We start from the raw sequence: 16,890 nt of genomic DNA, 5'->3' as shown, positions 1-16,890 counted from the left end.
TACTGGTAGATGAAAAACCCTTTTGAAATTTGATCAGCTTACTGTAGATAAGGATAGCACAATTGTGTCCCTTGAATTACTTGGATTATAATGAATCGTTAAGGGCTGTGCTAAATTTGACCCTATGTTTGTATCCTTTTGACGATTACATGAAATGAAAGGGGGCTTAACATCCTACTGTTCTGCACCCACTTGGCTAATGAAGACGGGCGTACGGCATACAGTGTGCTATGAGAGAAATTTTGTTGTGACAGCGTCACTAAGGCCTAGTCTTAATTTGAATTCCAACTGTCAAGGGTTCTTTAAGTGCATTTTTGGTCCCATCTGAATGACTAGACACTGTTCCTTGTCAGGCCCCCCTTCCTGCACCACTGACAAAGAGAAAATATGCCAAAAAAGCCAGAGGAACTTTCTCAACTAACACTGGGAACAAACCTGAGACCTAATGGTTAGCAAGCCAGTGTCCTACTCACTGAGCCACTGTCGCTCCCTGAAAAAATTAATGATGAAATGACTGCTATGAAAAAATCTTTCATTGGTAACCATGTTACATGAAAAATATTCTCATTATACACCACCTCGTTAGTTGATGCTCTGGTTATGGTGATAAGTGGAAGGTTAGTATGCCCAGATATTATTAATATGTGGTCACTCCTGTTCGTCTTTCCCTGTTCACTAAGTTCAGTTCTTGATCGATTCTCATCAAATTTTAAGGGAAAGTTATTAGTATCCTGGTAAAGATGACCTCAAAATTAATTCCAGATGTATGGCCCGACTTATTGATTGTTGAACAAATAATAGGAGATACTTGACTGAACATTCTGGAATTGAATCCTCAAAAGGTGTCGATCAGGAGAATGTCAGGGGACTGAACATGATACCATCTTAATAAATCACCAGAGCTTAAAACATTTTATTACACTACAATTCTGCTCACACCAAACACTTGTGGGCATTCTAGAGGCTAAAGTTATCTGATAGAATTGAAATTATAGTGTTTTAAGTTCATGAGAAGAATAAGTCTACTGATTTTCAAATTTCTGATAAATATTGTCAGATTTATCACCCTTGATCAATTTGTATAGCCATATGGATAATCTAGAGGCGAAATCCAATTGATTTTAAATTTATGTATTTATCCTTTTGATTAGAAATTTATGTAGAGTGCTGAAGTTCACAAGAAGAAGAATCCTATAAGCCTATTGATTTTTATGATTAGTCTGGAGTTATGTCCCTTGATCAATAATTTTGCGCATGCCAAAAAAGCTTAAAGGGCAAATCCCGATTAAATTTTGGTGAATTAAGCCAAGCAACTAACTCAAAATATGTGATACATTTTCAAACAACTTAAACTCGCCAGTCTTCATCTAGAAATTTTGACCATTTTCCCAAGCTGTATTATACTGTGTCTGGATAAAAACCAGACTTTTATTTGATAAAAATAAGGGGTAGGTGAATTTTCCTGCACTGTATAGACCTCTAAAGGAATGGCAATTGATTATCAGGTCACCCAAAGAAAAATTTGACCCGAAATCTTAAAAGGGTTAATTTTATGTGTACGGATAAGTGGTTTTGACGTTCAAGTCCAAATGACTCAATATTTTGAGCTGAAATTCGGAGACAAGGTAAATACACCATTCCGCTTTATTTTGGCAATTAAATTTTATATGTACATGGACTTTTATTTTTGAGACTCTGTTGATATCGGGATAGTCCCTTTAAGTTATTATTGATGACTCAAATAGCTTAGTTATCTAATTACTGGTACATGTTTTATGTAAGTGCTTGGACGAACTAGTCCTCGATCGATTTTTATACGCCCACATTGAAATGTGGTTGTATATTGTCGTTGCCTCCGTGCATCCGTCCGTCCGGGGTCCACAATGTTTAAGTTCATGAGATGTAGAAGCAGGGTTAGGGTTGGGATTAGGGCTAGCCCTGTTTACATCTCGTGACACATGACGGAAAATTGGGCTGGCCTTAACATTTAACGCTAACCCTGATTTCCTTGGGCCCCCATCGCACTGAACTGACATGGCGAGAAATGAAAGTATTTTATTTTACCGAGGATTAAAAAAAAAATCCAATTTGGGACGATGGGTCCAGGCTGACCCCCCGTCCCGAGTTCGCCCTCTGACCAAGTCCGACGGTTCGAGTTTTAGAGGCCCAGTCAGGTCCTCATTACGTGTCCGCAATCCGCTTTTTTCTTTCAATAAACTTTTATTTATTGCCTAATGTCAGGCAGTTATTATTCGAAACAAATTAATTAATTATAACTCATCTGCAGTAAAAGAGTCTTATTTTTTCGCCATTATATCACGAAATCCAATCAACAGCACAGATCAAAGACATCTAACATATTATTTACCTGTCCGCGCAATGACTTCTGGGATAATTGTCTGTTGTATGTCGCACGCGACGAAGCGTCCTTAGTGACTGAAGTAAACGAGGTAATATTCGTTTTGTCACGGACCGACTTGCTAAAAATTATGACAGTGTGAATACTTACGGAGTAACGGCATAGTGTCAAAAGGTAATATTGTTATTTAACTTGATATTTCAAATCTAAAAACATTTATTTTATATGAAACGATATATTTTCATAAGAAATATATACATACTTAAGGTGTAATATTCATTATAAGGCAAAGTGTATAGTATCATTATTATATATTGTTATAAGGTAGCTCATTCTATAGATCTACACAATCGTTCTTATCAATCAAGAGGCAATGTGGTCAAAGATTGGCCGATATACTATTCATATTATATCTATAATAGGATAATATGAGATGTGTAAATAATTTTATAGTTTATTATTATATATACAAGAAAGGATATACATAGATATCAAAAACTTATCATTGTCTTATATTAGTCTACAGTACATATTTTAAGTCTAAAGCTTATGTTCTTGTGTTTGGGTATAAAATAAAGCTGTCTTTTTAAAGAGTAGGCTTACTTTTTATCCCTTTAATTATTTAGTAATATTATTTAAAGTGAGATTTATATTGAAAGACCGCATTCACAATCTAACTGTAAGTTCTTGATAATACTGTACATTAAGATACTTGGCAGAACTCATGAAAAAATAAAAATGAATATCAAGCAAAATTATCATTCACGTACTAATCGGTAAAAAATCTTCTGGATATTATATGGGCCATGCAAGCAAGAGTTGGGGAAAACTTCGAGCGTGTAAAAGATAACCCCAGAGAAAATCGTTACAAAGTTTACAATGTAAAGACCGAATGTATCTTTCTAACTTTTAATAACGGACTGAACTCCATTACCTTTCTTAATTATTTTCCTCCTGATTTGTCCTGATGAATTTTTGATTTTTTTGGGATTATCTTGAAATAACCAAATGAAAGACTTTTATTTTCTTTTTCAAATTCGTAATACCTCTTTGATTCAATCAGAAAGTTGGATATAGTAATAATGTTAAAAGATGTCCTTCGTATTCCAGTCCACAATCGTCGTTCGATAATTATGCACAGTTAGAAATTGTACCATGACCGATAAAGACATCACACAATCTGATGTTGAGCTAATTAGTTTCACATTAATCGAATTAATCAACAGATTATGTGCATATCCAATTAATAACTTAATTGTTGAAGCGGACGTTAAAGTCTCTGTGCGTCATTTGCATTTGTCGGCAAAAATTTTTACCCGGCTTAAACCACTCCAAAATGCACCCAAAGTAGCTAAGTCTAACATTGAAAACACGAATTATTTGTCAATTTAAATCAACATTTATGTTGTGATCTTACCGGGAAAAGATGGACTTCTGATATCCAATATTTAAGACAAAATAAACATTTTACCATTGGTACACGAATCGTGTACCATAATGCGTTTCAGCGCCATTTGTAACAAGGGACTCTTGAAACGGTGACGCTAGATTCTTATCTGGAGAGCATGCGCAATAAATACTATCTGTGTAGACTGGAATGACCAGACGCTAGAGATTGTCATTCGGTTGAGATTTTTGGAGTATTTCGCCGAACATAACTGATTAGAATTTACAGTAAAAACAGAAACGATTGAATGTAAATCAGTTTATATACATTCATATTACATTATTATATGTGTTGCGACCGACTTGTGTCAATTTCTAGGTCACAAATATTAGCCATTTAGCTCCTTTAACATATTTTTGAGAAGATTTTGTTGACAAATTCTGAACGGAATTGAACTATATTTCGACTAATATTCTTTTTGGAGATTCAACTTTTGTAATAATATAGTTGCAAGGGATTCCTCAATCCCTGAAATTACGTTCATAGACTTTGAGTGAAGTTATTTCACACACACACACACACACAGAGCCAGAGGACAGGCCGCTAGATCGACAATAGTACCCCCACCCCCAACCCATTATAAACATATTTATGGTACAAAAGTTTTCTTTTAAAGAACTGATTTGGGAGCCCCTGTGATATTGGAGTCCCTGTGCCCTATAGTCAGTCCCGCCCCTCAACCTCCGCCTTTCCCCCTGCCCAGACCAGTAACCATATTTTAGTTTAGATAATAGAATTTGATTACCTCCCTGGATCTATACTTTACACGATTGTTATTTACAATGTTTTGCCTCTTATTTTTTTCTGTCCTTGAGGTATCTGAATAGGGTCTATTTAAAGCTTTAGTTTCTTTTTTTCGTGATGTGATAATAATACGTAAAATATTATGAAGTATAAATAATGTTTAATATAGGTCTATACATGTAAGTCTATATTGATATAAGTTATAACTACTTACTGTGTAAACTTTCTACTTAAACCCTGATGACCTCCTCATTTAAATAAAGTAAGAGTAGTTTATTTGTTTAATACACTATAGAGATATACATATATACCACTTATACTAGAAGAATAGGGGGCTTTATACTACATGATTATATCACTTGAAAACCATCTCCCAGGTTATAAATATAACCAGAGTCTTATAAAAACGACCGTCTTCATTAGCCCAGTCGGAGCAGAACAGTGGGACGTTAAACCCCATTTCATTTATCTTATATATACGGTTCTGAATATAACGCGAGGATAGAGTATCGCTGGATTGGCTTATATTGTCTGTCGCTCGTGGCACAGATGTTTTTTGTTTGAAATTATTTGAAGGAAACAATAAGACAAAAGTTTCAATTCATTTATGTATTGATTTGCGTAATAAATTCTCTTGAAAACATAAACATTCGAGTGGAGCGATACTTTATTCTCTGTGTGTGAGAAAATATATGTATAGCTTACCGTCTGTTGTCATTTTGTATTTTAATAATGGTGCCTCTTGTTACATATTACGCGGTATTGACAATCATTTAATTTCAAACTTTTGAATATTCATGATCCCAGTTAAATGTTTAGTATGTATACAATAGAAATTATACGGGAGTCATTAATTAACAGGTGTGTAACTCGCTGTAAAAGATGTCACTACTGGTGGTTATTTATAACATCTATCACTATTGAATTCACAAACCGAGACAATAGTGGTCTATATCATTCAACAGTCACCAGTAAAACACCTTAGTGACATAACACCTACTTAATGACTACTGCCTGATTACTAACAATTTTAACTAACTAATACACATGACGACTTTGATCTATAAAGGTTATTTGTTGCTTAGTCAACGATATCGACTTTACAGACTACAGTGATAATTTATCGATATTGTAGGCTATACCTTTCAACAACAAATTCAACCCAGCTAATGTAAATAAAGTATAAATATGTTTTCATGTTATGTTTATACATACAATATGATTTAAGTAAATAAAATATGTATGTACATATAGATATGTTCTTATCTATACTATCTATATGTATACAATACATGGATTATACATTATCTTTCTCGGCTGCAACACACATTAAAGTGATTTTATATAAAAGCCACTTATATCGCTACGGGTTTTTATCATGTTAGACCACAGTAAGCCTTATATATACAACATAATTAAACATGACCTTAGTCATACTGAATTATATAGATCTCACATTATTAGAAAAGGTCGAATTGATCTTGCTGATATGAACTATTTGGTCATGGTAACATTATATTTCAATGAGCAATATTTACTCAATTTACTTTAAAAATAGAATTTGTTACGACGTAATAAAATATATAGAATATTAAAACCTACGACCTTTTATTCACTTCAGATACCCATGGACAGCATTATAAATTTATAATTGTGTATTATAACACATGTTTTGGAGGGTCTGCCCCAAACCATAACTGCCATGGTATAATTTGTGTTTTTCATTTCGAATATTATGGAAAATATTGAATTGGAGGTTTAGCCTCTTTAGCTTTGTGTTAGAGAATGTACTTTTTATGTGGAGTTTTTAAATAAAGGGATATTGTTTATAGACAGTGAAATTTTCCATACACACACACCTCAGTCATCGTTATGCTAGAGAATGTACATTATATGTGGAGTTCCTAAGTAGAAGAAAGATGTGACAGGCAGATGTTTTATTTGCCAAATCTGTAGTCAGAAGGTTTTATAGTTGTCACCATCTCCTTGTTAATTATTAAAGACCTGTTGAACCAAAAGAAGGTTCCCGTTTCATAGTTTCCATTTTACATATTATGTAGTAGTCACCAGTATCGTGTGAGGGCCCTTACATAGTTAAGGGTGCATAGGAGATCTGTTGAATTAAAACATAATTCCTGTTTCATTGTTCACATAATTATTACAGTAATTACGACAGTCGTGCGAAAGGCATGATATGTCCACTCTTTATTGAAGCTGGTGCCATTTTGACACGTTCGATTGGAAACTTTCACAAACTGTCACACTAATATGTTGTTATTTTAGTGTTTATGGACTTTAAATTCTACTTTCTGTTAAGATCGATCGATTTCTTGTTTTTAGTAATCTAATCTATGGCCCAATCACTAGCATTATCTCTTCTTACAGTAACTTATACTTTGCAAATCTTAGTAACCAGATATTGGCAGATGTTGACCCAGCTTTTATTTATTCATGATATCAGATAAAACATATCAGATAAAGGCAATGAAATAAAGGAATACATATAATTTATTTATAATAATGTCCTTATAAAACTTCACGCATTTCCTTGTAGGAACGACAATAAATCAACGAGTTCGTAAAAAATATATAATATAAATACAAGAAACAAGACTGAATTTCAACTTCAGTGACTTCGTGACTTCAAGAAAATAGATAAAAGAAATAACAACCACCACTTTTCTTGTCAAAACTCCCATTTCCCGATGTTTCACTAAGTCGTAATTAAAACGCAGGTTAAATAAAAATAAGTGTAAATTGTTGTATCAATCATATACGAGACTAGTAACGGTAGTTTAGACACGGATTTCAGAATTCCATTGGCTAAAATGTGACCTCGGGGTCTTCGATCACCAGTTACCGTAGAGTCATTTAGTAATATCCGGGATTGTCATTTCGTAGTTATTTGCTGATTAGTAAATCATTAATATTGGTATATTTAGCTTAACAAAATAAATCGAGACGCAATAAAAACGCACCACTTTTATAAATGTATGATTGTAAATCTCATTAATCTTGCAAGTCTGAATGTAACAACACATACGAATGGTGTTTTCACGATAGCGTATACCACATATTATTTCTCTATCAAACACAGAAAATCGAATTCGACAGAATGAGAATGGTGAAATTCAGTACAAAAGTTCTGTGGGTGACACCTGAACACCAAAAATACACCAATGTCATTCAAATCAGTGGTGCGTTTTCATTTATCTCAGACAAATGGATCATTTAAAAGTCTAAAAAAACACCGCATATTAAGTGAAAAAGAACATATTTACAAAATATATTATTTTGTGTTTGTAAACTGTGACATCGAATAGAGTACAAACCTTAGAAATTCAGAATAATGAAATGTGAACAAACTATGGTGGCCTGAAGACATGTGGAAATGATAGTAATTTGGAACCGCTACACAGCGGGTGTTCTCATTATAAAATAACATGTTATGATTTTTGAGAGGATGTCTGTGAGACCAGTGTACTATAGTAACCATGATTTATTGATTATTGTACCTTGATCAATATTCCTGATATTAACTTCAGACTTCGTGACATTGTTTAATACCTTGATTGATTGGCGTTCGAAAACTGTTAATAATGCACATAAATAATAAAGGGTGTTTATCTAAAAAAAATCTATCTCTGTCTTTTGTTTTGTTTTGTAATACTACAAATATATGGAAGCCACTGTAAATCCTTAGAGGATTAGTGATTATTTCGTCTTTCTTATGTATAGGAAGACTTATTCTTTGAAAATGCACGCCGGATGTTGTCACCTTTTGCCCTACGTTTTAGTCCATTTGAGAATGTGACCGATCGGTTGGAATTAAGAAATATTTTAGCTATCATAGCTGTATATCTACAAAAAAAGAGAAGAAAGGGTTCGGAAACATGTTTCAACATGCATGTAAATATCAACTATCACAAATGTTCAAATTACTTAATCAAGTGAAAGACAACGCACATTTGTTTTACTCGAGTATTATATTAGAAATTGGCACAAATCGTATATAATGCCTTATAATTTTTTATATGTTTATACACAGTAAACACAGAAGTACTTGTACTTTATCTACTTTAATCTACATATTTATATAATAATATATAGTTATTGAAAAACTGGTCATAAATAGTTTTTCCATTCATATTGAAAATATAATAAAATTCTTGTATTTCAATCTTCTTCTTACACCCTCTGTTATTTGTGTATACATATTGAAATTTAAGTGTTTGATAAAGTCGCAGCGGTTTCCAAAAAAAAAGAAAATTAGAAGAGTATCACATACGAAACTGATCGTAAATTTAGTGTTTGAAATTTGACACTATACTATACATATCACCTACAATGTCGGGTATATAAAAATAAATTATTTGATGAAAATGTCTATGCAGTGAAAAAAGTAATTGAACATTTATGAGCCCAATTTTAAAAATCTCTCCCATTTATTTATTGAATTTGGCGGTTATCTTATTAATACAAACTACATGTATTGAAAAAAAACCCTGTTGAATTAACAAGTGAAAATTAAATTTAATCATGTCTCTGGCATAAAAAATACACCCTTAAAGACTTACAGATCACAGTGTCAACAAACATTACCCCAGATATTAGGTAGTAAAGGTCGCCATCTACGAGGCAGGGTTTCCTGACTATTTAAAACCACACCGAAAACACTCCTCAATTGAGGAGTTCGCATAGCTAACATAATTTTTTGAACTATTGTATCTCTAAGAGAGATCAAAAGCTCTGGAAGTTACTATCTTTTATAGCAGACTTCGGATACATAATAAGTACTATTTTATTTTAGTTACATGTACTTGTATGTGAGTTCCGTACGATGTTCCTACAAGGATACTATATCCAATTAATGATCATAATTACAGATATTGGATCTGTGAAGATGAAGGAGAAGATCTATGGATGGTATCCATCTATAAAAGATGTTTATAACGATAGGATTGGTGTTCCATCCAGCTATCGTAAGTACACCAAACAAAATTATATTCACTCGGTCAAAATGTAACAGACTGACGTAATTTCTACACAGGGGCGTGGCCAGGAATTTTAGCAGGGGAGGGTCCAAGGTGGAGACAACACCAAGTTTGGCGTGCGGTCTGGGTGATTTCCCGAGGTCGGAAGCTGTTAGACATTTCTGCTCATTTAGTTGCAAAGTATGTACCACACTGATCCGCAGTGAATATTTGCTTGGCCGCGACAATCACTGCTAAGGATGACATTGTTGCGGCTTAATGAGCTAGAAATATTAACTTTTTTCCTGCGACAAATTAAATTCTAAAACATTTTTTGTATATATTGGAAAAATAAATAAAGGCGTTTTACGTATTTGTAGGTAAAAATTATTTCCTATTTAGTGTAAATGGGTATTAAATTGACTAAAATGCAGCATTCTCTCCGAAGCAGTTATGTCTTATGTAAACAATGCACGCGCCATTCAGCCAATGATTCACACCGCGTGCTGTGACAGCACGTGTTAAGGCAGTCATCTATGACAGATATATTATACGAGACTCGTAATTCTCTGTGAAACAGATTGAGTATGTATATGTACAAGATTAGAGTGGGGTGAGAAGAGAGAGAGAAATGGGGTTTAACGTCCACTCGACACAAACTAGGTCATTTCGGGACTAACATATGGTTTTAATTTTATTTCAATAATTCGCTTGCGCGTAGGGGTCTTTAGCAGTGGGAGGAAACCGGAGGACCCGGAGAAAACCCACGAGGTTGGACAGGCGACCCTACTCCTTGTCACGTACAACTGGGGATTCGAAACCACGCCAATCGACTCAATGACAGACTTTATGCTACAGCGCGCGCATGCTAACCATTCAGCCATCCAACCCCCCAGTGGGGTGAGGACAAAACGTTTGTTTGTATGACCATATTTCGATGAACATATATTTACAATACAGCTATTTAATTCAAAATATAAAGTGAATAATATTTATGTTCTAGTAATGGATTGAAAATCAAGATAATTATATTCGAAGGTGTTGTCGAATTTTACCAGACGTTTTGTATTATGACACCATTCTTTGAATTGTATTGTAGATTTGGAATGCCTTTATAAGTTCCAGGGTACTATGTACCAAACAAAACCTATTCGACCTGGTCCAGATAATCTAGTTATACAGGGTCATTCAGCAACCTCGCCTGTCAGAAGTCGTCCATCAACTGCTGTCAAATCTCCAATCACTCTAAACAGACAAACACCTCAACGCCCGAAAACCGCTCCTATTCCCCAATATAGACCAATAAAAAAATTACGCATCCCAACCCCCCAAGAATGTTGGTCTACGGGTCTAGACGAAACAGCGTACAATCAGTCCTACGTTGAGACTTATAAACCTCCACCAGTTCGAATTCCTTCAGCAGAGTCAAGTCAAGATATACCATGCTATAATCCTACCCCTGTTTATACGACGCCCCCACCTGATGTTCCCCGCCACACGAGCCCAAGAGCCCAGAGCGCCTCCATCCATCGACACCGACAGACGAAGTCTAAAAGACCAGTAAAGTCAGCTGGACCTATTCGTTCACTGATGACACCAAATGCAACACCTCTTACAACACCTACCCCGGTCCACAACGTTTCAGGCCCCATACCAACACCACCAGAAACACCAGTTGTTATCCCATCTCCAAGTCCAGTCCAGAAATTAAAACTAGATCAACCGGAAATTAATTTATTCGACGACAATGGTAAAGTTATTCCAGATTATGACCAAGAAAAGAAGAAATACGGCTGGGCAGTCGAAGTTCACGGAAATCCTTATAAATACAAGTAAGAGCGAATCCTATATTTGACATATCTTGTTATTTCTAATGTAATATACCCCAAAATGTGTGGAATTATGAAGGATGTACGCAAGAAAAACTAATAAATTAGCATTCAAAATTATATCCAAATACACATTTGCCTTTGCTTCAACCTGATACAAGAGAATATCACATTTACCAAGTGTTTTGAACGGGTAAGCCACAAGGAAATATCTCTCTTGCCAAGTGTTTTGACTGGGTAAGCGTAAGTACACACGATAATTTGATCCGATAATATCCATGATACCAAAGAATGATCCTACGGAGCTTTTATAGAAATCGTCCATGGATATCCCCACAAAGGAAAGACGATCTCAATAAATTATAGCAATCGCAAGTACGTTTCATTCCGACCCTTCAGCGTTCACGATTCCTAATTAAAATTAAACAAGTAAACAAATATAAAACCGAGATTCATTTTTTTATTGCTTATAATTTTAAACCTAGAATTTCTGTCTCCGTATATTTGCAGGAACATTCCCAGAAGACTTCCATACTCAATGAAAGTAAGTGAACCAGAAGTAGCACCTCAGCCCCCAAAGATTCACATGGAAACGAACGAGACGTTTTTTCAAAATACGATACCACGACGTCCACTGGCTTATAGTATCAACAAAGATTGGGTCTCTGAAATAATTCATGCCAAACGCATGCAGCTTCAACAGAGAGAAGGGATCAAATATAGATGGAAAAATTTTGCATTTGTTTACTAAAATTCGTATAATTAAATGTATATACGTCGTATAGAAGCTGAACCACTTAAAGTTGATAATAGAGACTTTTGGCTAGCGGATTTTTCCCATCCGTATCCCGTATCGTATGCGTGATACGTTGCGTCAATGTAGTTTTAGAGTTTTGGCAGATTTTAGCAATTTTTGGTTTCACTAATGTATCATTTCAGAAAGTTTAGCCCGTAGATCAACCAGTATGCAGACAGGCGGGAAAAATATGAAAATTCCGAGAAAAACCCATCAAAAATAATGATTAAATTCCAGTCGTTATCACTGTTAAAATCACATCAAATATACACCTTCGTGTTCTAGGATACACATAGATTCATAAAAACGCTATGATGCAACATTTCAGCGTATAAAAGTAGCAAAAAGACGGTAAAAAGACGACAGCGTTATACGGACCATTTCCGTATGAAAGCCGTTCCATACGTGCTGCCGTATCCGTGTGACGTATCACGTATGAGAAATACACAGACATTGATGACGTCACACCCAAAATCCATACGGATACGCGATACGGACCAGGAAATTACGCTTGCCAAAAGTCTCTATTATGTATGAAAAACACTTATCGTCTGAAAAATTTGTGAAATCCATACAAAATTCGATTCAAATAGTGACCCCTTTTATTTATTAAAAATACGTGTTCGAGTTACTTACTGTTTATAAATAGTAAGCTAACAATATGCAAAAGAGTATAGGGGTTATAATCTTTCATTAGCCCTGTTTGTATCGTAACACGCTGGTAATAACAAGCCAACGCATTTCACAATACATGATACACAAATCACCTCCCAGTTGTTCGGCCACTGACAGTCTCACATTATACGTTAAGTGAGGGTAACTGTCTCTCATAGTAACTTTTACAGCATATAAAATATCATAAAAGTCTAATTTACACGGTGTTAGAGGCGAACGTTTTTGATTTAAATCAAATATAATGATGAATGGATTAGATTGATCTGATTAACCATTTCGATTAGTTATAAGTTTACTCACTTCATTTCAGTTAACCTTGTCTTTATCTTTTATAAACCCAGATCTCACAAAATGGAGTTATACATCATAATGGGCACTTTTATTCTTTTGACCAAAATGAAGGAAATATTTTGAACTTTGAAATATATTAAGTTTGGACGGACACAGTTTCCACAGAAATCTGAAAATGTTTAGAGATTTTTTGTTGAAAAGTGTTATAAGCTCCAGTAAACATTCAAATGATTTCGTATAACAACATTCTATCGCATTCTTTATCGTTAGTTCAGCTTCCCTTCCCTGGTAACAGAATAATGTACAAATATATTGATAACCAAATTCTATAAACTGATTAACATGTATGTATTTAGATATGTATATTATGTAATTGTATAATGGAGAATCATAATGTTTGATGAATAAGAGATATGAAAGGCAAACATGTATTGTAATTTTGTATTTATGGTAAACAATCACCTTCTCTTCTCGCTAATGATTGTTTAATTTATATATTGGTATAAGTCATAGATAATATTATTATACATTATATAGCTAAGTCACGATACATGATAAAACTTTTGTATTCGACAAAAAAATGGTAACTTCACACCCAAGGGAGATAATGTGGCAATCCTTTCATTGAAAGTCTCCGCTTACTAAAATCTAATTCGATAGTCCAGAAATTCAAATAATTCTTTCTTTAATTTTGAATCCGAGATGTACAAGTCTAATTAAAAGTAGAAGTTGATTATAAATCCGTTTCTTATATTTCTGACATTTGCACACCGAGTACAACACCAGAAATGAAATGAAATTGGCATTTAATTTAACGGATAATTCTTCTATAATAATAATAATACCATTGACCGTAAAGGGTTCTATTATTATTTGTAAAATAAAATCTCGCTAGTCTGATAAATGTCGTACCTCATTATAGAACGACAGTCTTTTCCGACGCTTACAGTCTATTGTTGTTAATTTAATTTTTATTCTGAAAATTTCGAGATTTCGATCAGAATTTAAATGAAAGCCGTTTTGTGATATGTAAATAATATATTGTCTATTAACGCATATAAACGAATGGTATATTTATAATGCTGATCAGTGTCATTGTCTTAATTTTATGTACCAAAAAACATAACACACGGGCCTACTTTTGTTAACATTGAGATGGAGCAGATTCAGTGGTATTTCAACCAGTTAAATGTTAAAATAAAGCCTTAAAATACATGGCATCTATACACGCATTCCTACCTTATTAAAATACTACCAAATCCTATAATTCATTTGTGTCAGTTAAGAAATTGGCAAATATATCATTTTCTTTTATAATCCAACTTTGCTTTTTAAGGTGTTATTATCACGTGTGCAGGTTGACCGCAGATCCCCGAGGTGGGTATGGGGAGTTCTCCCCAACAAAATTTTTGAAGCTTTGAAGTCGATTTCCTTGCATCTGAGGCATTTAATTGCATAGGCCCTCTCCCATACTCCCCTCTGGTTCTGTTTTGTTTATTCGAGACCGGCTGTGAGCATTTGGAAGGTTAAAATTTTGAGCACGTTTTCGCTTCGATTCGCTCCGCTCTGTCGCTTACATATAAACATGACATATGCGTCCGCAGGCTTCAAAGAATATTTACTGTCCAGATTCTAGCTATGCGCTTTTTGTACTGTCGGTACTGCTAACATGTGCATGTTATATAACCACAGCGTATCCTTTCATACTAAACTCAGGCTGCCTGTCTACAATTAGCTCCGCTTGAGAACAGACACTAAGCTAGTGGACCGACATTTTAAGTCCTAAAACACTAAGTTTAATTCGAAAATTTTGAGAAGTATTTACTCTGCTTCCATTTAATGAAATTGAATAGGTTTAGTCTTTGTATGTATGTCAGATGTGAAACGGCGTAGAAACGCACCCACTCGCCATCCAGTCTCCCTGTAATGGGACCTGCTTTCAGAGCTTAAAGGGACTATCCCGATTTCAAAAGAGTCTCAAAATTAAAAGTCGGAGTACGTATGAAATTTAAGCGCCAAAATATAGAGTAATGGTGTATTTACCTTCTCTCAAAATTCCAGCTCAAAATATTGAGTCATTTGGACGTGAACCTCAAAACTGCTTATCCGAGCACGTAACCCTTTTAAGATTTCGGGTCAGTTTTTTCGTTGGGTGACCTGATAACCGATTCCCGTTCCTTGAGAGGTCTATATAGTGAATGACCCATGTGCTCTACTTGATAACGAAAGGAAAATTTCCCCTACACATTATTATTATTAAATAAAAGTCTAGTTTTATGCATACACCGCATAATACAGCTTGGGACACCGGTCTCCATTTCCAGATGAAGACTGACAGGTTTAAGTTCTTTGAAAAAGTATCACAAATATTGAGTTAGTTGCTCGGCCCTTAGCTAGAGGAATTTGAGAGATTTTAACACAAAATTGAGCAGTTTTATTCTCCAAAAAATATCGGGATTAGCCCTTTAACTACAAAACAATAATATACTAATTTTTGGATATGGTGGCCATTCAGGACAGATATATTTATTCTCGAAGTATGAAGTAGATGGGTCTCTGTGTGCAGAATTGCGTATCCTTTATTATATAAAGATAGATTGTCAGGCAACGAAACAACAGTTTAAGGGTTGTCGCATATTTTTCCTTTTGTCAGTAAGGAGAACGTTTACAACACATGAAAATCTTATTACGAGTAATAACCCATGAAGTGATTATCATAAATCATTAGAATTTGTTTTGATTGTTTGTCTCATGATCGTGAACAATTTATATTAAATTTAGCGTCTAGAGCATCCAGAAGATTTTTCAAAGTGATCAAGGGTCATAATTCTGGCAGTAATTATCGGAAATTGTTGAAAATGACTAGAATCATTCGTCTTATGACCTTAAAATTAAACACTGTGTATAAATCAAAAGTCAATCAGGTATTAACTTTAGCCTCCAGAGCATATAAAAGATATTTTGAAGTGATCAAGTGTCAACTCTGCCAGTAATTATCGTATATCGTTGAAAATCAATAGGCTTCAGCGTCTCATGACCTAAAACACAGTGTATAAATTTAAAGTCAATCGTATATTAACTTTGGCCTCTAGAGTGCCAACAAGATATTTCAAAGAGACCAAGGGCCATAACTCTGGTAGTAACTGTCGGAAATCAACAGCCTTATTCTTCTCATGACTTTAAACACGTGTATAAATTTAAAGTAAATCTGATATTAATTTTAGCCTCAAGAGCGTCCACAAGATTTTTCATAGTGATCAAGGGCCATAATTCTGGCAGAAATTATCGGAGATCGCTGAAAATCAATAGGATTCTTCCTCTCATGGCCTTAAATTTAAAGATATAAATTTAAAGTTAACCTCTAGAGCGCCCACAAGATATTTCACGACCTTAAATACTATGTATAAATTCAAAGTCAATCGGACCAATGGCCATAACTCTGACAGTAATTATTGGAAATCGTTGAGAATCAATAGGATTCTTCGTCTCATGACCTTAAATACTATGTATAAATTCAAAGTCAATCGGACCAATGGCCATAACTCTGACAGTAATTATCGGAAATCGTTGAAAATTAATAGGCTTCTTCGTCTCGACATGTTGGCGTATAAAAACGTAAAATTTATAGTTGCATTTATAAAACTTCAGGGAGCTACGGAAAATTTAAATGACCCTTTTCGCTTGAATGTTTTTCTTTTCTTACATCTCTTTGTTTGAAATAACATCACTAGATAAGAACAATAATAGCGCGGTGACATCATAGAGCACAGTAATGA

The 16,890-nt window shown here is 34.5% G+C and overlaps 1 protein-coding gene across 1 annotated transcript; it reads left to right on the top strand.

The window, feature by feature from the left end:
• Positions 1-2,383: 2,383 nt before the first annotated feature.
• Positions 2,384-14,198, top strand: LOC126824332 (uncharacterized). The gene is made up of 4 exons (XM_050553533.2): positions 2,384-2,533; positions 9,437-9,532; positions 10,623-11,355; positions 11,863-14,198. The coding sequence occupies exons 2-4, from the start codon at positions 9,454-9,456 to the stop codon at positions 12,101-12,103; spliced, it is 1,053 nt and encodes a 350-aa protein (XP_050409490.1). The 5' UTR covers positions 2,384-2,533; positions 9,437-9,453; the 3' UTR covers positions 12,104-14,198.
• The last annotated feature ends 2,692 nt before the right edge of the window (positions 14,199-16,890 follow it).

The sequence above is a fragment of the Patella vulgata genome, chromosome 6, assembly GCF_932274485.2.
Source record: "Patella vulgata chromosome 6, xgPatVulg1.2, whole genome shotgun sequence".
In the NCBI taxonomy this organism is placed as follows: domain Eukaryota; kingdom Metazoa; phylum Mollusca; class Gastropoda; family Patellidae; genus Patella; species Patella vulgata.
The sequence above is the reverse complement of the archived record's forward strand: the minus strand, read 5'-3'. Positions and strand labels throughout refer to the sequence as shown.

Bases quoted from the DNA above. Each gene is read 5' to 3' on its own strand.
- LOC126824332 (XM_050553533.2), top strand. From the start codon at position 9,454: ATGAAGGAGAAGATCTATGGATGGTATCCATCTATAAAAGATGTTTAT. The intron at 9,533-10,622 runs GTAAGTACACCA...ATTGTATTGTAG, and splicing joins TGGTGTTCCATCCAGCTATC to ATTTGGAATGCCTTTATAAG. The intron at 11,356-11,862 runs GTAAGAGCGAAT...GTATATTTGCAG, and splicing joins GGAAATCCTTATAAATACAA to GAACATTCCCAGAAGACTTC.